The 22,607-nt window shown below is 42.4% G+C and overlaps 1 protein-coding gene across 17 annotated transcripts in view; it reads left to right on the top strand.

Annotated features, from left to right (window-relative positions):
* CCSER2 (coiled-coil serine rich protein 2) overlaps positions 1 to 22,607 on the top strand; it is a 215,282-nt gene that overhangs the window by 123,759 nt on the left and 68,916 nt on the right. For 12 of the 17 annotated variants that reach the window (XR_009448330.1, XM_059662019.1, XM_059662018.1 and 9 more), the window contains one exon: positions 7,754 to 7,949. The exons of 4 other annotated variants lie outside the window; for them this stretch is intronic. Coding sequence is in view for 12 of the 13 variants with exons in the window: in XM_059662019.1 (XP_059518002.1) it covers positions 7,754 to 7,949 (196 nt within the window). In the remaining variant the exon portion in view is untranslated. Of the gene's footprint in view, positions 1 to 6,037; positions 6,060 to 7,753; positions 7,950 to 22,607 lie in introns of those variants that run through there. One more of the 17 variants, XM_059662024.1, reaches the window with a different exon arrangement.

Consider the following 22,607-nt stretch of genomic DNA (forward strand, 5'->3'; position numbering starts at 1 on the left):
GTTATTCTGATCCTTTTTTTCTTGTTGATTTTATTGGCTGTATTTATAAAACAATGTTAAATAATGTTGGTGATTGTGGGCATTTCTTTCTCATGCTTCTATAACCACTTAACTAATTTTTCCCTTCACCCATACCTATATATTGGTTTCTTCTTATCTACTAGACTGCCTGGCCTGTGATTGACCACATAGACCACACAGGTGCATTTCTGCCTTTACTAACACACTACTAACCTTCCAGTATATTCCCCAAAGCAGCTTGCAGTGTTCTGTTGCTTCACCATATAATTTCTCTACTAAAAAGCCATGATTATTAAAATTTGTATAAAAGTACAAATGTGTGCCTGTCATCTTATTTTTAATCCTCAACAAGGATATTTTTATTTTTTTCTCAAATAGCATTTCTTTTTTTTCTTTTTTTTAAATCTTTATTCTTGAAAGTGTTACATAGGTCCCCTTTTCCCCCCATTGACCCCTTATAGCTCGCCCCTGTGCCACTCCCCAGGCCTCCATCACCCTATTGTCTGTGACCATGGGTTATGCATACAAGTTCCTTGGTTGATCTCTTCCCTCCCACCCCTGCCTTTCCTACCCCTACCTTCCCCCTGAGATTCATCAGTCTGTCCCATATTTCTATGTCTCTGAATCTATTTTGTTCAACAGTTTATTTTGCTCATTAGATTCCACATGTGGGTGAGATCATGTTGTATTTATTGATTCTGAGAGAGAGAGAGAGAGAGAGGAGAGAGAGAGAGAGAGAGAGAGAGAGAGAGAGAGAGAGAGAATGAGAGAGCGAGAGGGAGGGAGGAAGGGAGAGAATGAGGGAAAGAGAAAGAAAAAAAGAGAAACATCAATCGGTTGCCTCCTTTGTGCCCCCCAACCTGGGATTGAACCCACAACTTAGGTATGTGCCCTAACTGGGAATTGAACCCACACCCTTTTGATGGATGGAACAATGCTCCAATGAGTGGGGCCACCCGGCCAGGGCTGTGTCTGTCATCTCAATATGAGGTGCTGTGTCTACTAATCCTCTTTTGTCTCAGGTTCATTGTTTTCATCTTGTTTATGTCTTCACCCCTGGATCTGTGCTTGTACTCTTGGAAAGTGATTGAACCACCCATTCCAATTCAGAGGTCCACTTCTCAGGTGTGAGCATCATCTTCTCAGAATGTGAAATGTCAAAATCTCTCTGTTCTGTTTTTCCCCTCTCTTGTGTCCATAGTGCCATTTTATTTTCTGAAAATAACATCTGATATATATTTGCTATCTTTGTCTTCTTCTGCCTCTTGCTTTCTCCATTACACGCTTTTGCCTTCTCAATTACACTCTTGTTTCCCATAGAAGACTTCAAATGGTCCTCTAGTGAGGTATTCTGTTATTTCCAACTTGATGTAAAGAAAAGTGTGTCGCCCTGACCGGTTTGGCTCAGTGGATAGAGCGTCGGCCTGCGGACTGAAGGGTCCCAGGTTCGATTCTGGTCAAGGGCATGTACCTTGGTTGCAGGCACATCCCCAGTGGGGGGCGTGCAGGAGGCGGCTGATCGATGTTTCTCTCTCATCGATGTTTCTAACTTTCTATCCCTCTCCCTTCCTCTCTGTAAAAAAAAATCAATAAAATATATAAAAAAGAAAAGAAAAGAACAGTGTGTCAACATTTACCAATCGGAGAAGATAGCTGAAGGGTATATGGCCTAATAGTATTCTTTTGACATTTATGTTAGAAAACATTTTCAACTTAAAGAAGTTGGAAATTATTGGTAATAATACAATAGTAGTTGGTTTTTATTTAACATCTACTATGCATCAGGCTTTGTTCCAAGTACTTTAACATGTGACTTTACTTTTCTTTAAGCCTATCGAATGAAGTTTTTATTATAAATGGGACTGGATTTTGTTGAATGCCTTTTCTGTGTCTATTGATAGGATCATGTGATTTTGATCCTTCATTTTGATTATGTGATGTATCATATTTATTGATTTGTGAATATTATACCAGCCTTGAATCCTCAGAATAAATCCTACTTGGTCATGATGTATGATGTTTTTCATGTATTACTGGATCCGATTTAATAATATCTTGTTGAGGATTTTGGCATCTGTGTTTATCAGGGATAATGACCTGTAATTTTCTCTCCTTGTAGTGTCTTTGTTTGGTTTTGGAATTAGGATAATGTTGGCCTCGTATAAACAGCTTGGAAGTATTCCTCTTGAATTTTTTGGAATAGTTTGAGGATAAGTGTTAGTTTTTCTTTGAATGTCTAAAAAACTCGCCTGTGCAGCCACGCAGTCCAGGATTTTTGTTTGCTGGGAGTTTTTTTGATTACTGACTCAATTTCATTAATTATCAGTTTATTCCAGTTTTCTGATTCTTCTTGATTGAGTTTTGGAATATTGTATGTTTTTAGGAATTTGTCCATTTTACTCAGGTTGTCCAATTTGTTGGCATATAATTGTTCATAGTATTTTCTTAAAATCCTTTGTATTTCTGTGATGTCAGTTGTTATGACTTTTATTTCTGACTTAATTTGGGTCCTCTTTCTTTGTTTCTTGATGAATCTGGCTAAAGGTTTATCAATCTTATTTATCTTTTCAAAGAACCAATTCTTGGTTTCATTGATCTTTTATATTGTATTTTTTTTCCTTTGGTCTCTATGCCAGTTATTTCTGCTCTAATCTTTATTATTTCCTTCATTCTACCTCCTCTGGGCTTTTCCTGTTTCTTTTTCTAGGTCTTTTAGTAATAGCATTAGATTGTTTATTTGAGATTTTTCTTGTTTCTTGAGGTAGGCCTGTAATGCTATGAACTTTTCCCCTCAGGATTGCTTTCACTGTGTCCTGTAGATTTTGGGTTGTGTGTTCATTTTCATCTGTTTCCAGGGTGATTTTGATTTCTTCCTTGATCTCATTGGTAACCGATTTGTTGTTTACTATTTAGCCTCCATGTGTTTGAATGTTTTTGAGGTGTTTTTTTTTGTTTTTTGATTTTTGCTGTAGTTGATTTATAGTTTCATGCCATTGTGCTTCAAGAAGATGTTTGATATGATTTTAATCTTCTTGAATTTGTTATGACTTGTTTTGTGTCCTAACATGTAGTCTATCTTTGAGACTGTCCTATGTGCACTTAAGAAGAATATATATTCTGCAGCTTTGGGATGAAATGTTCTGTAAATATCAACTAAATCCATCAGATCTAGTGTGTCATTTAAGGTTGCCATTTTCTTGTTGATTTTTTTTTGTCTGGAAGATCTATCCAGTGATATCAGTGGGGTGATAAAGTCCCCTACTATGACTGTATTGCTGTTGATCTCTCCCTTAAAGTCCTCCAGAGTCTTGCTGCTCTGATTGATTTTTTTCCTACGTTGTCTTCTAATTCACTTATTTGATACTCTGCTTCTTCTAACCTACTGTTTATGTTTTCCAGGATATTCTTTATTTCAGATATGTTATTCTTCATTTCCAAGTAGTTGTTTACCATGGTTTCTATGTCATTTGTCATGCTGTTGAACATTTTTAAAACAATTACTTTATACTCTGTTACTAGTAAATTGCTTGCTTCCATTTCATTTAACTCTTTTTCTGTAAATTCCTTTTGTTCTTTCATTTGGGACCTGTTTCTTTATTTCCCCATTTTTGCTGTTTCTTTGTGTTTGTTTCTATGTATGGATAGGGCTGCTATGACTCCCAGTCTTCATGTAGGGGTAGCCTTCTGTAGTGGTTGTCTTGTGCAAGCCAGTTGTGTAGTCTTATTCTTTTTTTAATCTTTTTATTTTTAATTTTTATCTCAAGAAAAATGATCTTAAATATATTACATGCAATAAACATTAATATTTCAAGAAAAAAGGGATTTTAAGTATAATATTACCAAAACTGTACTAGTATGATATTACAAAGATTGTAGGAAATATTAAAAATCTGCAAATAACAGGATTACTTCTATTATTTTCTTAAGATATTATTTTTTCCCTCTGGCTCTATTTTTGTTCATCAGTTTATGTTGTTCATTATATTCCACAAATGAGTGAGATCATGTGATATTTACCTTTCTCTGACTGGCTTATTGCACTTAGCATGATGCTTTCCAGGTCCATCCATGCTGTTGCTAATGGTAAGAGTTCCTTCTTTTTACCACTTCGTAGTATTCCATTGTGTAGATGTACCACAGTTTTTTAATCCACTCATCTGCTGATAGGCGCTTAGGCTGTTTCCAAATCTTAGCTATTGCAAATGGTGCTGCTATGAACATAGGGGTGCATATATCCTTTCTGATTGATGTTTCTGATTTCTTCGGATATATTCCTAGAAGTGGGATCACTGGGTAAAATGGGAGTTCCGTTTTTAATTTTTTGAGGAAACGCCATACTGTCTTCCACAGTGGCTGCACCAGTCTGCATTCCCACCATCAGTGCAAGAGGGTTCCTTGTTCTCCGCATCCTCTCCAGCACTTGTCGTTTGTTGATTTGTTGATGATAGCCATTCTGACAGGTGTGAGATGGTACCTTATTGCCGTTTTGATTTGCATCTCTTGGATGATTAGTGACTTTGAGCACATTTTCATCTGTCTCTTGCCCTTCTGTATGTCCTCTTTCGAAAAGTATCTATTTAGATCCTTTGCCCATTTTTTTATTGGATTGTTTATCTTCCTTTTGTTAAGTTGTATGAGTTCATGTTGTCTTCTTAATCTTCTGAGTGAGATGCTCGAGGAATGTACCATGTGGATTATGTGGACCCTCCTATTATAATTGTGTCTCAACTGCTGTTGTCTGTTCATGGGTGGGCTTAGCTCGTGGGCTGGATGACTGTGAGCTCAACCCCAACCACATCATAACAACTGTTACACAGGTGCTGACAGAACAGAACAAGACAAAGCAAGCCAAGCTGAAAACAACAAGAAACAACAAGCCAACAACCACAAAACCAAGAATAATTAGGAGGAAAAAACAATACAGAAAGACAAGAGACCAAAGAATTAGAAAAGAAAAAAGAAACAAAAGAAGGGAATATGAAAGAAAAGAAAAGAAAAAGAATAAGAGTAAAAAAGAAAAGTAAAAAAATATTAAATGAGATAAGTGTTAAAAAGTAATAATAATGAATAAAATAAAATATAGAATAGGAAAGTAATAAATGAAAAATAAAAAAGGAAAAAAAAGAAAAGAGAAGGAAAAAGTAGAATAAGAAAAGGAAAAAGAGAAATAGAGATATTAAAGTTTTATTGGTGGGGTGGTCTCCGTGTCCCCACTTGTTATTGAGTGGAATTGGCCTTCTTTGGGTGCCATGGGAATAAGAATATCTTGAGGCCCCCACAGGAGGATGAGGTATCAAGAAAGGCGTGATTTTGGTTGAATTAGACCCCTGTGTTCCAAGGTCCCATCTCCCTCTCTCTTGCCATGGAAGATATCTAGCTTTGTCTTTAGTGGAACTGGGATTAAAGCCGTTGCCCAGAGTTTCACTGCATTTGCACAGCTCAGTCCCGCATCTCACTAGGTTAGCTTGTATTCCCAGCTACACTCCATTGCATGTGGGGTTTGCTTGGCTATGGGCCATGCAGCTCCCAGGGCCACATGGTTTTGGAAGGAGCACAGGTGAGTGCAAGGAAGCAAGAGTGAAGCAAGAGGAACAAGAGAAAGAATTCCTTTGTCTGCGAATTAGGTATTCCAGATTTTCACAGGCTTGCAGTGGCTCCAACCCTAACCAGTTATATTTGTTCCAGGTTAGCCTGACAGGCAAGTACTGTCCCTACCTCACCTCGCCTTCACTGTGCAAGCATCCATCTTCCCCTTTGTTGGGCCCCTTCCCCTGTGATTTGCAGGGATTGGGCCAGTGGTTCCCTGGGAAGTGCAGAGGTGCAGCTCCCAGGTGAAGCTGCCCAGATGGCCATGCTTATCATGTCCGGCAGACCCTTTGCCCCAATCCTATTCATATTCATAACTAGCCAGTTACAGTGCTGACAAAAGTGAAAAGAGAGGAAACGAATATTTTAAATGAAATATAAAAGAAAAAGTAAAGAAAATGTTAAAATTAAAAAGTGTTCGCCTCCATAGGTTTTAGTGCCTACTGTGTTCACCCTTTGGATCTGCTGTTAGTGGAGCCCGCTGGATTTTGCTCCATGTTGTCAAGTTGGCCACTTGGTGTGCTGGTCTCATCCCTCCCTGGAGGTTCTCTGGTGCAGCCAATGGCAGTCATTGTCCCTGCCCGGCCCTTAGCAATTTGACTGATGCTTGGCAATTTGACATCTGGTGGACGGGCCTCTGGAATCCAGAGGCTGGTCTGCCTCCAGTATGCAGCTGGAATGTCTCTGCTCTGAGTAGCTCTTCCTTTGCCCATGGACCTGCACTCTGCCTCCCAGACCTAGCCAGTGGTTTGTAGTCTGTTTAAACCAGGTTACAGGTGCGCCTGTAACCTGTAGGAAGGCGGTCACTTCCTTTTCTTCCTAGCACGGGGCTCGCTGAACTCTCTAGGGAACTTGGATCTGCTTCCCTGTCATGCAGCCCAAGGGCTGAGCACAGGCCCATCTGTCTCCCTGACAGAAGCCCACTCAAGATACACAGTTGCATTGCCTTAACTCTGCCTGGCCTCTTGGCACCTTCTTGTCGCCACACCCAGTAGGGCATGTTTAAAAGAAAAATGAGGCCTGAAGTAGTTTCAGAGGAAAATAATATAGTGAAAACAAAGCTCATATTAAATATTTGAGAATTTAGAGATTTGGGAATATTTGTTCAAAGCTAGAAAATTTTAGCAGAAATCGTATTTCTACTTTTTAATGTGGTTGAAAATTAATGCATTGTGCGTTTTGCAAATTTAATGCATCATGAATTTAACTTTAATCATGATAAAACATAGCCATTACAGTATTTTGGAAAGAACATTTTTTCCCAGCATGTTTTTGTCTTAACATAAGAACCAACTGGAATTATGTGTAATGTGAATGCAGTACTTTATAAATTGCTGTAGCTATGACTTCTGATTAAAACATTGTTTTTTACACCCATAAAACACATTGTCCCTAGTCTTAAATGTTCAAACAAAAAAATTCTAAATTATTCATTATGTGTATTGTATGAAACTAAAGGAAAATTTAATTTTTTTTTTACAGTGGATTTTTAAAATGTAGTTTAAGATTAGGAAACAAGATTTTAAAAATCTTATTTAAGACGTTAAGCGCCAAGCCTGTTTTGTCTTCCTTTCCGTTTAGCCCACGATAGCCGATTTCACCAATATGCTAGCAGCACCAGTGACTGATGAGGTCCGGACGGAGAGGATAGTGTCAGTCACCAGAGACTGACATGGTGCTTAACGTGTTAATCTTTATTGGAAAAGATGATTTGTTAACAGTGTAAAACTTAACTGTCTACTGGGACTTTCAAGAAATAGGAGTCCTGTAGTGTTATGGGGCTAAAAAAAAAAGTGATGTTGAAGAGGCCAATTAAAGTCAACATAAAAAGCAGGCAGTCGGTGCAGGAAAAAGAAAAATAAGTATATTTTTTCCAGCCAAAGTCTTTCCCCCAAGATTTTTGTTTCTATTCATGTTCCTAAGGAATAAGGTTTATTCAGCCAATGTGTAAAATACACAAAAGGAAGAGCAATGCAACTAGAACTGATTGCACTTTTTAGACATATTCAGGGTCTGAGGTGAGTAAAAGTCAGAGGCTTTGTGATAATGATAAATCAATTATAATATTCATTGCAATAATGTTATTACCTTTATTTTTTTCTGAAATTTGTGTTGCATATCTTTTACCTCCAATTTCTCCTTCTAGAGGCTCTCCCTACAGAGAATCTCCTTTGGGTCATTTTGAAAGCTATGGAGGGACCCCCTTTTTCCAGGCTCAGAGAATGTTTATAGATGTACCTGAAAATACAGTGATACTGGATGAGATGACCCTCCGGCACATGGTCCAGGATTGTACTGCTGTAAAAACTCAGTTACTCAAACTTAAACGTCTGCTGCATCAGGTGAGTTTATAATGAACATTTTTGACTTTTGATATTTGAGTTGCAAGATGTATTAACATTACTTTAAAATTTTTAAATTGGGTTTTTAATGTCTATTTAGGTTTCTATAAAAATAATACTTATAAATAGTACTTAATAGCCCAGCTGGTGTGCCTCAGTGCTTCTGGTTGACCTATCAACCAGAAGGTCACAGTTTGATTTCTGGTCAGAGCATATGTCTGGGTTTCAAGCTTGATCCCCATTGGGGGCAATGCAGGAGGCAGACGATTAATGATTCTCTTAATCATTGATGTTTCTATTTCTCTCTCCCTCTCCTTTCCTCTCTGAAATCAATAAAAATATATTAAAAATATTTTTTTTTAAATAGTGCACAATAGAAATTTTTGTGGAAGGAAAAAATATATGAATTTATATATGGTCTCCATACAGTCCCCAACATTTATGAGCTGTGTAATATTGGATAAGCCAATCTCTCTGCTTCTTTTTCCTCATTTTTATAGTACCTGCACTGTAAGGTTACTGAGAGAATTAGAAACAGTAGTTGTAAATTGAGAGATTTAATACCTGAAATATGGTAGGCTTTCAGTCATCAGTGACTGCTACTAATTTTGGCTAAATGGGAATAAGAAAGAGCAGTTTTTATTTACATCTATATATATATATATATATATATATATATATATATATATATATATATATATATATATAAATATGCGCCAAGCGACCGGAACAACCAGAACGCAGAACGACCGGTTGCTATGACGTGCACTGTGGCCCGATTGGGGCCCCCCCCGCAACATCCCGCGGTCCCTCCCCCAGGCTGGCCCGGCTCCCGATCGGCCCCACACCCCGATTGGGAGTGGGGCTGGCCACCCAATTGCCCGCAGCCCCTCCCCCTGACCAGTCCCGCTCTCGATCAGCCCCCCTACCCTGATCAGGGGCGGGGCCAGCCAGCCAACTGCCCACTTCCCTTCCCCCCGGCTAGCCCAGCCTGATCGGCCCCCATTGACGGACCCCACCCATGCACGAATTCGTGCACTGGGCCTCTAGTAATCATATAATTGTAGTTTTGTTTGAAACCTTCAAGTTTAATCTTTCTCCATCTTATATTTTTATTTGAGAAAATCTAGACTCATAACAGTGATGTGACTTCTCAAAAGACACGGGGTGAACTGATGTTTGAATCTGGCTTCTGATTCAATAGCATTTTTTTGGTTTGAACATATAACACTTAAGAGACAAGGTCAGATGCATAGCAGAAAACTTAGGAATAAAACACTAATTTCAAAATGTGGATATCTTTTGTTTAGTTTTAAATCTACATTTGTCTTTTATAGACTAGTCAAATTTTGCTTAAATTAATGTTGAGAAAGAACATTCTGGCTTGCTTGCTCAACTTATTTTCTCATCTTCCTCAGGGTTGTGTGTTCTAGCTAATTCTGAGCAGGGACCAAGTTTTAGAGCTTATGATGGTAATAAAACCAAACTCAAGCCTTATGCTCAGAAGTGAAATATGGCTCTGCTATGTCAGCAGTGATGATTAGTAAAGGTATTCTGATACAGTCATGTAAATTATTTTATATTATTTGGGTATGGATTTCCTGGATTCCTCTTCTCCATGCTTATAGAGATTGGACCTTTCTGTGCTAAGGCTGGAGTGAGCACGTGGAGGATCCTTTGCAGAGATCCCATTCTTGGACTCCTTTCAAGACAGAAAGGATTTCAGGTTTGAAATACACAGACATAGAGCTTAGAAGGTAGTTTAACTGTAATAGAAGTAGACGAGTTTATAGTATTTCTCTGCTTGCCAGTCTGGAGAGAAGATTTCTGATCAGGAGCTTTAGAGTCAAAGGAAAGAGGTCGTAGAAAGGCTGGGAAATAGCTAAACTATGTTCAGTGTCTCCTTCGAGTCAGCCAGTGGGCGAGCTATTCCACACACCTTCTTTTGTGTCTGGGTTTATTGTTCTGAAACATGAAGCCTGATCAAATATTAGCTAATAAGACCAGGTTACCTCTATTAGGAGAGAAGTTAGGTAATTTAGAGAATAAGTGAATAAGGACCATAAAAATAGAAAACTCTTTTTTGCGACACTTTATGAAAAATGGAATCTCTTAATGGCTTTGTGCCATTATGACCTCTGAAATTTTAGATAGTACACATTGATCAAATTGACTCTTTGTTTACACAGTGACAACAAAATTATGAGAAGAAAATTGCAAAATCTTTTTAGGGCATGTTTAAATTTCCCCAAAATGCTAATAGATATTAAAAGCTGGATAAGTCCAAGATTTCATATAACTGCCTCTTAATTTTTCCCCTTTTAATATTACTAAATTTAAAAAAAGTTTAGGGTGATAAATATATACGGTCTGAAAACATTCACATAGTATCAGAGGCTTAGTGAAAACAGTCTCTGTGCCTCCCCCACCTCTGTCAGCCTTTCGCCATCCGAACTGTCAGAAGCTTCTCCAGGGCTCCTCGCAGCGACTCCCTCTTGTTCGCAGGGGCTGGGCCCACTCACTTCCTGGGTGAACTTCTTCTGGCTTAGGTTACTCCCTTACTACCCTAGAGCATATCCGTCATTTACTTCCTAAGGGAGGTCAAATGGATGCTAAATATTTTTAGTTACTGCATTACTGAAAATCTCTTATATTCTCATTTGCTTGAAAGTAACAGTTTGGCTGGATGCAGTGAGTTTTCCCTTAAAATCTGAGTGTATTGCTTTTCTAGGATCCAGTTTAGCTACGGAGAAAAGTACTAAATTCTGATCCATTTAAATTGTATTTGCCTGTTTTTAATCTCTGGAAGAGTTTTTAAATCTTTTACTTCCAGCATTTTAATCTTTATTCCTGGCATTCTGAAGCTCACAGGAATGTGTTGGGATTTGAGTTTTATTGCACTTACTTGTTTTCCACTTAACACTTGGGTAATTAGTGGACTCTTTGGAGAGTTATGCAGGGTGAAATTTTAAGTCATTTCTGTGATTTTTTGTTTTACCCTGTTTTTTTTTTTCTGTATCTTGTATTCTTGGTAATCGCAAACCAGAACTTCTAAATTGTTTCTCAGTCTTCTATTTTTTCTCTCATATTTTTCATTTCTTTGGGTTTGATTATGTTTTCCAGTATATTTATACAACTTCATATTCCAGTTCTCTATTTCTGTTGAATTACTTATTTTGGGAGTTATATTTTCAATATCCAAGAACTCTTTATTGTGCACCATCCTTCTTCATACTATTCAATTCTTGTTTTGTCAGGAACTGTTATTGATGCAGTTCTTGGGGGACTGCTGGAATAGGCATTTCCAGAGGCCCCCCGCGGGAGGGTGCGATCCAGTAGAAAGCTTCCTTTCTGTGGAATTACATTCCTGGGTTTCCAAAGTCCTATTTTCCTTAGTCCAGTCATAGATGAAGTGAAGCTGGGGTTTCAGTAGAGCTAGAAGTAAAGCCAGTCTACCGACTTTCCTCTCCATGTTGGACCTGGGTCCATACAGCATCAGGCTGGCTGCAACCATGAGTCCATTGTGGGAGGTTCACACTGGTGTGGGCCACATGGGAGAATGCAGGCGAGTGAGCCCTCACAACAAGAGCCCCGTGGGTCCTGCAAGCACAAGAGTGACTTTCTTTGTTCAGGTAATTCAGGTCCCAAGCCTCCATGCCCTGCGGTGGCCATGCCTATTCTGGCCAGTGGCCTTGGTTTCCAGGTGTGACGGACAGAGAGCACCTTCCCTAGTCATCCCGAATCCCTGGTCATGCATCTCTCTTACCTTTGTCCAGTCCTCTTCAACCAGTGTTTTACAGGGGACATCCTACAACGTCTGGCCTCTCCTTTGCTCCTTTCCTATTACTAGTATTAATAACTAGTTAATTACAGTGATGTCATAGGTATATTAAGTTCTGTGTTTTTATTACATTTTGTTACGATTTCTTAGGTTACCTGCATTATCTCTTTCTAAATGGTTATTTTGTTCTTTATATTTATTTTGTATTCTATTTCTTTTAGAATCTTTCTTCAAATAAATAATTCTTTGTTGTTTATTTATATTTAAGAGTGAGGAGCTAAAAAGTTGATTGATGGCTGTATGTGAGCTGTCTGGTAAGCCAGCTGGCTTTATTGTACAGTGATGGATGGGTACTGATGTCCCTCAGTACCCACACTATGTGGAAAGTTTTTCCTGCTGAGGTTACTTTAGTTTCTCCGGAGATAAAAACCTCTGATATTTTAGCTTGGAATTGAGGCAGAACACTGGGAGTATTTCTTGTTTTATGCAGACTTCCAATCAATTCCCACATTTAAAAAAATTGTTGACAGTAATACAGATATCCCCCATTATCTCCCTTTTTGTCCCCCTTCACCCAGAGCCCACCCCCATCCCAGGCCTTCCCCATTCTGTCATTTGTGTCCATGGGTTATACATATATGTTCTTTGGTTAATCTCTTTCTGTCCCCTCCCATACCCTCCCCTCACTGAAATCTGTTATTTTGTTCCATGCATCCATACCCAGGTTCTGTTCCTCAGTTTATTTTGTTCATTAGATTCCACATATAAGTGAGATCATGTGATGTATGTCTTTCTCTAATTGGCTTATTTCACTTCGCATAATAATGTCTAGGTCCAGTTCCCACATATTTAACCCAGACAAGTCACGTGCTTACCTTTTCTATATCTCACATATTGACCGTCTTTGGGGTTTTGCAGGGCACATTTTGTCCATATTTTTCGTATGCACACACTCTAGTTGTGTCTTCCTCCAGTCCTGCTAAATCACTTACTAAAGTTTATATATTTTTTAAAAATTTCTTTATCATTTTAGCATAGGTTTAAGAGAAAGAGAAGATAAACATATTTCTAATAAAAAAAAAAACCTTTTTAAAATATAGAGAAAAATCTCATAAACATTACTTTAGTTGTGTGACTGCTTCCTCATGAAACTTGATTGGGTCACAGCTCAGGATTTTATCTGATCATGCACATGGGTAGCTCGTCACAGGAGGGGCCAGCTCGTGGCAGGTCTCCTGAGGCTCCTCTGGATGGACCATTTCCCAGCTGTCCCTGTGTTTGATGATCTTGATAGTTTTGAGGAGAACTGTCAAGTGTTTTGAAGACTGTCGCTCAGTAGGGACTAATACGATGCTTTTCTCATGATTAGATGGGTTTGTTGATTTGGGGAGGATGACCTGAGAGATAAAGCGCCATGCTCTTCACAACATATCTCATCACATCACATCAAGGGTACAGACAAGCAACATGAATATCACTGTTGATGCAAAACACCATCACCTGGCACAGATCGTGTTCTTCAGGTTTCTCCTCTGCTTCCTTCTTCACACGCTGTTCTCTTGGGCAGGACGTCACCCTGCACATCCCCTGGAAGCAGGGGAGGCACGCTCCACCTCCTGGAGGGCGGGGCATGTGACTCTTCCATGGTTGGCAGACTTACCCCTAAGGATTGTATACTTTTGGTGCTATTTTCATGAGATTTTCTTATACATTTTTATTTCCAATTATTTGTTGTTAGTGTTTAGCGATACGGTTGATCTTATGTATTGATTTTACAAACTGGCGGATTTTGCTTATTTGTTCCAGTAGCTTTTTGTAGATCCTGCTGGATTTCCTGTCTAGACAATCAAGTCGTTTGCAAATAAAAACATTTTTTTCTCTTTTAAATCTAGGTGCCTTTATTATTTTTAATGCCTTATTACACTGACCATAGTGATGTCTTTTTAAAAAATCTACATTTTCTAATTTCTGATTTTTCTACCATGTGTATTTACTGTTTAGGGGAAAATAAAAGGTTATTGAAAAGTATGTGTCCTGTTCAAAGATCAGCTAATAATAAGTCATAATATTTAGGAAGCTATTACTGACATCAAAGTTTTAGATTAAAGTTGTTATATTTAATTGCTTTGGAAACAGTTGAAGTTTAGTGCTCTTTCTCATGTGTGTGTCTTACAGAGTTGTCTATGTACAACTTATGTAGTGGTCATACATTACATACCAGGCATTGTTCTAGGTTCTAAAATATACATTATCTCCAGCCCTTGAAAAGTAGGTGATACTGGTTTCCTCTTAGAGTTGAAGAAGTTGAGGCTCAGAAAGCTAATTAGTGATAAAACCAGGACATTTTACTTCAGTCTGTATGACCCCAAAGCCGGCACACAGTGGCATTCTAGAAGATACCTCGGGGGACAATAGGGAGGGGAGAATATGGAGGCAGCCTCCAGCACTCTCTTTATGATTGTCCTTCATCCCCTCAGACAAACACAGAGCAATGAGATCTTTGCTTTGTTAAATAGAACTCTGTTTAAGATGTTGAACAAAATTCTTATTGCACACAAAATTTAAAAATTATAAACCATTGTATTTAGACTTTGATCTATTTTTTTGTTTTTGTTATACACAGTTCAGGGTTACTTTATAGTTTAAACAACACTTTCATGTATGTTATTTTCTTCATCTCAGCAACACTGTGGACAGCAAGTAATACTGTTTTAATGGTCAGAAAAGTGATACTCCAAGATTTAATTGCATTTCTCAAGGTCACCCAGTTGCATATTAATGCAGAATATATTTTAAACCCAGGACTTTGGAAATATTTAGCTTAGTACTTCTCATATTGTATTGCCTATATTCAGGTAATTTTGAATAAGAATGTTGATCCCGATCTGAAGAACATGGGATATATAGAAAATGTAATTTTTTTACTAGTGTTTTGTCTCCTTACTTTAATTCTCTAGATCCCATTTCAAACATTTGAAGTGTAATATGCATATAGAAAAGGGTACCATTCAAAAAGTCTATCTCAGTGAATTTTTACAAACCAAACATACCCAGGTCGCCAGCACCCAGCAAGCACCAGAACACAACATATCCTGGAGCAGACGCTCCCTCCGGTGAGCACCCTCCGTTTCTAATGGTGACTACTTGCTTTCTGAGAACACAGAGCTGTTTACCTGTGTTTGAACTTTATATGAATGAAATAATATATGTTCTTTTTAAATTCTGGCTTCTTTTGCTCAACATATTTGTGAGTCATCCATTTTTTGGATTCATTCTCATAGTTATAGAGTACTATAATATATGATGGGAATATACCATAATTTATTTCTTTTGTTCTCCAGTTGATAGGCATTTGAGCAGTTTTCCAGTTTGTGGTTATTATGAATAGTGCTGCTACAATATTCTAGTATGTCTTTTGGTGAATATATCTTATGCATTTTTGTTGGGTATATACCCATGATACCAGAAGGTATGTAGATATTCAGCTTTAGTAGATACTGCAAAACAGTTTTCCAAAGTGGTCATGCCCATTATTTTCCCTGTCATTTATTAGTATTATTTTCCCTGTTTGCTTTTATAATATCACTAGAGGCCTGTGCATGAAATTCATGCCTGGGTGGGGGGGGGGAGGGTGTCCCTCAGCCCAGCCTGCACCCTCTCCAATTTGGGACTCCTCAGGGGATGTCCGACTGCTGGTTTAGGCCCAATGCCTGTGAGCCTAACATCCCTCTCACAATCCGGGACTGCTGGCTCCCAACCGCTCGCCTGCCTGCCAGCCTGATCACCCCCTAACCATTCCCTTGCCAGCCTGATCAATGCCTAACTGCTCCCCTGCCGGCCTGATTGACCCCAACTGCCCTCCCCTGCAGGCCTGGTCACCACCAACTGCCATGCCCTGCTGGCCTGATTGCCCACAACTGCCCTCCCCTGCTGACCACCTTGTGGCAGGCATCTTGTGATGACATGGGGATGGCCAAATTGTGACCACATGGGGGCAGCCATCTTGTGCGAGGGCGTGGCCACATGGGGGTGGCCATCTTGTGTGAGGGCATGACGGTCAGTTTGCATATTATCTCTTTATTATCTAGGACTAGAGGCCTGGTGCACAAAAATTTGTGCATTTGGGAGTGACCCTCAGCCGGGCCTTGCCCTCTCACAGTCTGGGACCCCTCCGGGGAATGACCATCTGCTGGCTTAAGCCCGCTCCCCAGGGGATTGGGCCTAAGCTGGAGACAGACATCCCTCTGGCAGCCCGTGGAGCCTTCAGGGGATGTCCACTTGCTAGCAGGGACCAGGCCTAAGCTGCAGTCGAACATCCTTAGTGCTGCCGAGGAGGAAGGTGGGGCTCCCACCACCACCGCTGTGCTGGCAGCCGTCAGCCTGGCTTGTGGCTGAGCAGAGCTACCCCTCTGGGAGCACACTGACCACCAGAGGGCAGCTCCTGCATTGAGCGTCTGCCCCCTGGTGGTCAGTGTGTGTCATAGTGACCAGTCATTCACAGTCGTTCTGCTGTTAGGGTCAATTTGCATATTAGCCTTTTATTATATAGGACTAGAGGCCCGGTGCACAAAAATTTTTGCACTCGGGGCGGGGGATGGGGGGTCCCTCAGCCTGGCCTGTGCCCTTTTGCAGTCTGGGACCCCTCAGGGGATGACCACCTGCTGACTTAGGCCTGCTCCCCAGAGGATTGGGCCTAAGATGGCAATCAGACATCCCTCTGGCATCCCGGCAGCCCTCGAGGGATGTCCACTTGCCAGCGGGGAGCAGGCCTAAACAGTCATCCCCAGTCCTTCTGCTGTTAGGGTCAGTTTCCATATTACCCATTTACTATATAGGATAGATGCCTGATGCATGGGTGGGGGCCGGCTGGTTTGCCCTGAAGGGTGTCCTGGATCAGGGTGGGGGTCCCGCTTGGGTGCCTTGCCAGCCTGGATGAGGGGATGATGGCTGTTTGCAGCTGGTCACACCCCATTCAGGGTGGGGGTCCTGCTTGGGTGCCTGGCCAGTCTGGATGAGGGGATGATGGCTGTTTGCAGCTGGTCACACACCCTTCAGGGTGGGGGTCCCCACTGAGGTGCCTGGCCAGTCTGGGTGAGGGGCTGAGGACTGTTTTCAGGCTGGTGGGCAACTGAAGCTCCCAGCCTGTCCTTTTTTCTTTCTTTTTTTTATTCTGGGATTAATTTACCTTCTATAGCTGTCACTGGAGCTGAGAGCAGGCTCCAGCTCTGAGGCCGTTGCTGGCTGAAAGCAGGTACCTGGGTTTGTTTAGATTTTATAATTGAAACTCTGTTGCCATCACTGGCATCTCTAAGCTCTGAGGCCGCGCTGGCTGAAAGCAGGTTTCTGGGGTTTGTTTAGGTTCTATATTTGCAACATTGTTTCATCCGGAGGTCAGAACTGAGCTGCGGCAGGCAGGAAACGTTGACTTCCTCCATCATTGGAGTAAGCAAGCCTTATGTTCATGTTCGCTTCAGCTGCCTGGCTGCCGGCCGCCATCTTGGCTGGCAGTTAATTTGCATATCTTGCTGATTAGCCAATGGGAAGGGTAGCGAAGTTATGGTTAATTACCATGTTTCTCTATTATTAGATAGGATAGTGGCCTGGTGCATGGGTGGGGACCAGCTGGTTTGCCCTGGAGGGTGTCCCGGATCAAGGTGGGGGTCCCCGCTGGGGTGCCTGGCCAGCCTGGGTGAGGGGCTGATGGCTGTTTATAGGCTGGCCACAGCCCCTTCAGGGTTGGAGTCCCCACTGGGGTGCCGGGCCATCCTGGATGAGAGGCTGAGGGCCGTTTTCAGGCCGGCCACTCCTCCTTCATGGTGGGGGGTTCCTGATTGGGTGCCTGGCCAGTCTGGGGGAGGGGCTGATGGCTTTTTGCAGGCTGGCCAAGTCCCCCAGCGGGGACCCTCATCCCATGAGGGTGTGGCCATCCTGGGTGAGTGGCAGATGGCTGTTTTCACACTGGCCAAGGCCCCAGCCACCCAAGCTCCCAATGGAGGCTGGCTGGAAGCAGGTATCTGGGATTTATTTGTCTTCTATAATTGAAACTTTGTTGCCTAGAGCGGAGGCCACAGCCAACCAGGGCAGGCGGGAAGCTTGGCTTCCTCCATCGCTGGGGCAACCAAGTCTCCTGCTTGCTCCAGCTCCATGGCTGCTGGCTGCCATTTTGGTTGGGTTAATTTGCATATGATCACTCTGATTGGCTCGTGGGCATGGCTTGGGCGTAACGGAGTTATGGTCAATTTGCATGTTTCTCTTTTATTAGATTAGACTAGAGGTCCCCTGCATGAAATTCGTGCCCTGGGGGGGGTTATCCCTCAGCCCAGCCAGTACCCTCATCAATCTGGGACCCCTTGAGGGATGTCTGCCCATTTAGGCCTGATCCCTGTGAACATCCCTCTCATAATCCAAGGCTGCTGGCTCCCAACCATTCGCCTGCCTGCCTACCTGATAGCCCCTAACCGCTTCTGCCTGCCAGCCTGATCATCCCCTAGCCACTCCCCTGCCAGCCTGATCGATGCCTAACTGTACCCCTGCCAGCCTGGTTGCCCACAACTGCCCTCCCCTGCAGGCCTGGTTGCCTTCCAACTACCCTCCGCTGCAGGCCTGGTCGCCCCCAATTGCCCTCCCCTGCAGGCCTTGTCCCCCACAATGGCCCTTCTATGCCGGCCATCTTGGGGTGGCCATCTTTGACCACATGGGGGTGGCCATCTTGTGTTTGAGTGATGGTAAATTTGCATACTGGTCATGACTAGTTACTATATCAGGGATAATTAGCATATCCCTCTCGCTGTGTTGGAGTGATGGTCAATTTGCATACTTGTCGTGGCTAATTAGCATATTCAATCACGACTAATTAGCATATCTGGACTAATTAGCATATCCCTCTCTTATTATATAGGACTAGGGGCCCGGTGCACGAAATTCGTGCACTGGGTGTGTGTGGGGGAGTGTCCCTCAGCCCAGCCTGCCCCCTCTCACATACTGGGAGCCCTCAGGCGTTGACCCCCATCACCCTCCGATCGCCTGATCGGCCCCTTGCCCAGGCCTGACGCCTCCGCCAGAGGTGTCAGGCTTGGACAGGGGACCCCCATCTCCCCCTGATCACTGGCTCTGGCCCCCACCCAGGCCTGAGGCCTCTGGCTCAGGAATCATGCCTGGGCAGGGGACCCCCATCTCCCTCTGATCGCTTGGTCCACCCCCCGCCCAAGCCTGACGCCTCTGACCCAGGCTTCAGGCCTGGGCAAGGGGACCATCATATCCCCCCAACCCCCGGCTCTGACCCCCACCCAGGCCTGATGCCTCGGCCAGAGGAGTTGACCCTCATCACCCTCCGATCACCAATCACCGGATCGGCCCCTTGACCAGGCCTGAGGCCTCTGGCTGAGGCGTCCGGCCCGGGCAGCGGGGACCCGCAGCTGCAACGGCCCCGCGATCGTGGGCTCCGCTTTAGGCCCAGGCAAGGGACCCCTAGCTCCCGGGACTGCCAGCTTCGACCGTGCCCAGCTCCCATCGCTGGCTCCACCCCTACTTCCTGCTATCACTGGCCAGGGCGGAAAAGGCACCTGATTCTCCGATCATGGCTGGGTGGCAGGGCAAAGGCGGCCCCAGGGCCGCCTTTGCCCTGCCCCCCAGCTCTTAGCTCCCCGCTGGGTTTCCGATCACTGTCAGTGGCAGGGGGCTTCTTCCTGCTTTCCCTTTCGCCTCCCTGCATTGTGCCTACATATGCAAATTAACCGCCATCTTGTTGGCAGTTAACTGCCAATCATAGTTGGCAGTTAACTGCCAATCATAGTTGGCAGTTAATTTGCATATAGCCCTGGTTAGCCAATGAAAAGGGTATCGTCGTACGCCAATTACCATTTTTCTCTTTTATTAGATAGGATAGGATATTCAGCAGCTGTTTTGACCTTGGAGAGGTGATGAAAAATCTGAGGTAGAATAATGAGAAAAACATGATAATGCCTCTTTCTGACATTTTCTGTATGATTCATACCCTGTCTACATGTTTGGGGGATAAAAATGCAGAAATATATAATAGTGCTTTATGAGCTGCTTTTTATTTAAAAATGTTTACTTATTGACACTATCCCATTGCCAAATCACATAATCTAACCATTGCTTTAATAAGAGTTGATAATACATTCCCATGGTTCCCTGTATTTTTTATTTTAATTTTAATAATATAGTTTATTTCATTCGATAGGTCCAAAATATTGTGATTTTTTTATGTAACTAACATAAATAATTATTGAGATGTTTTACATAATTTTTTCCATACTTTAGACTTTGTTTTGGCAGAGCTAATCTTATTTAAATAAAACACTTAACGTACTTCCTTGTCAGCTTTTTCTGTTCTATGAGCTATTATTTGTTGGAGTTGCTGCTCTGTTCTAGTTTATTTTCTTTCTTTTTTAATGATTTGTGTTTTATTTTATTATTTTATTTTTTAATTAAATCTTTATTGTTCAGATTATTACAGTTGTTCCTCTTTTTTCTCCCCATAGCCCCCCTCCACCTGGTTCCCACCCCACCCTCTGCCCTTACCCCCCTCCCCACCGTCCTCATCCATAGGTGTACGATTTTTGTCCAGTCTCTTCCTGTACCCCCACACTCCGTTCCCCCCGAGAATTGTCAGTCCACTCCCTTTCTATGCCCCTGATTCTATTATATTCACCAGTTTATTCTGTTCATCAGATTATTTATTCACTAGATTTTTAGATTCACTTGTTGATAGATATGTATTTGTTGTTCTTAATTTTTATCTTTACCTTTTTCTTCTTCTTTCTCTTCTTAAAGAATACCTTTCAGCATTTCATATAATACTGGTTTGGTGGTGATGAACTCCTTTAGCTTTTCCTTATCTGTGAAGATCTTTATCTGACCTTCAATTCTGAATGATAGCTTTGCTGGATAAAGTAATCTTGGTTGTAGGTTCTTGTTATTCAAAGTAGAATATTTCTTGCCACTCCCTTCTGGCCTGCATAGTTTCTGTTGAGAAATCAGCTGACAGTCATATGGGTACTCCCTTGTAGGTAACTAACTGTCTTTCTCTTACTGCTTTTAAGATTCTCTCTTTGTCTTTTGCTCTTGGCATTTTAATTATGATGTGTCTTGGTGTGGTCCTCTTTGGATTCCTTTTGTTTGGGGTTCTCTGCGCTTCCTGGACTTGTAAGTCTATTTCTTTCACCAGGTAGGGGAAGTTTTCTGTCATTATTTCTTCAAATAGGTTTTCAATATCTTGCTCTCTCTCTTCTTCTGGCACCCCCATAATTCGGATGTTGGTACGCTTGAAGTTGTCCCAGAGGCTCCTTACACTATCTTCATATTTTTGGATTCTTTTTTCTTTTTGTTTTGACTTGATTCTTGTGATCCTCTAGTCTGCTGTTGGAACTCTGTATAATATTCTTTATTTCAGTCAGTGTATGCTTAATTTCTAGTTGGTCCTTTTTCATATGCTAGAGGGTCTCACTAGATTTATTGAGGGTCTCACTAAATTTATCGGCGGTTTCTAGATAATTCTTGAAAAACCTTATAAGTGTGGTTTTGAACTCTATATCCAGTAGTTTGCTTTCCTCCATTTCTGTCATTTGTGACTTGTTTCTTTGTCTCCGTATTTTTTATGCTTCCCTGTGATGATAGAGTGGCTTTGTGTGCTAGGTGTCCTATAGGGCCCAGTGGCTCAGCCTTCCCAATTACCTGAGGTGGACACTCTTGGTGCACCCCTTTGTGGGCTTTGTGCACAGTCTTGTTGTAGTTAAGCCTTGATTGTTGTAGGTATCACTGGGAGGAATTGACCTCCAGGCCAATTGGCTGTGAGAACCAGCTGTCTCTACAGTGGGAGAACTTCTGTGTTGGAGACACCCTTCTGGGGCAAGACTTGCTTCAGTAGGGCTTTGTTGCTCACTGAGTCTTCCCCCTGAGTGTGTCCCTTATGGATCTGAGGAGTTGTAATCTGGATGGTCCCACTCTGACCACTGGGTACACTGGCTCTTGGATCTCTAAGGAGTTGCTAATTTAGCCTCTGCCTGAGGCTGCCCAGCAGGCGCTATGGAGAGATCTGCAGATTCCTCTTCTTTGGGGTTTGGAGGTGCCCAGATGAGGCCCAGCTGTGAAGCAATGCAAGCTGCTGTGGGGCCTTGGACCTTCTTTTGGAAGTTCTGGGTCTCTCTGACTCAGCTGCAGTTTGTTAGGTAATTTTAGATTGCAAAGGGCCAAGCCCTTTCATATGCAAAAGTCTCTGCACACAGCTTGGGTGGGGCGGGGTCTCAGGGAATCAATAGGGTGGAGCAAACAGCTATGGCTGATCCTCAGCGCAGCCTGGAGAATCCCCGGGTCTCAGTGTCCCATGGTAATCGCTGCAAGCACCTCTGAGAGAAAGCCACCCTCGAGTTCTGTAGGATGCCAGACAGTTCAGTTTCTCCCCGTATGAGTCTGGTTCCCCAGAGACTCGCCCAGAACTGGAGTTCAGAGCAGTTGGGAGCTTGAGACTCCCTCCCAATTGAAAAAAAACAACCATGTGCTCAATTGCCAGCCCTTTTCATGTGCGCCTCCGTACCTCTGCACTTTACTTCCGCACCTCCTCTGAGTCTCAGTGTGCTTTTCTCTTTCCTTCTAGTTGTAGAATTTCCACTCAGCCAGCCTATCTGTGATTCTGGATGATATCCATTTTGTCTGTTAGTTGTATTTTTACTGATTTTTTACAGAGTGGAAGGGAGAGGGATAGAGAGTTAGAAACATCGATCAGCTGCCTCCTGCACACCTCCCACTGGGGATGTGGCCGCAACCAAGGTACATGCCCTTGATGGGAATCGAACCTGGGACCTTTCAGTCCGCAGGCCAACGCTCTATCCACTGAGCCAAACCAGTCATGGCTGTTA

This window comes from Myotis daubentonii, chromosome 13, assembly GCF_963259705.1.
Source record: "Myotis daubentonii chromosome 13, mMyoDau2.1, whole genome shotgun sequence".
Classification (NCBI taxonomy): Eukaryota; Metazoa; Chordata; class Mammalia; order Chiroptera; family Vespertilionidae; genus Myotis; species Myotis daubentonii.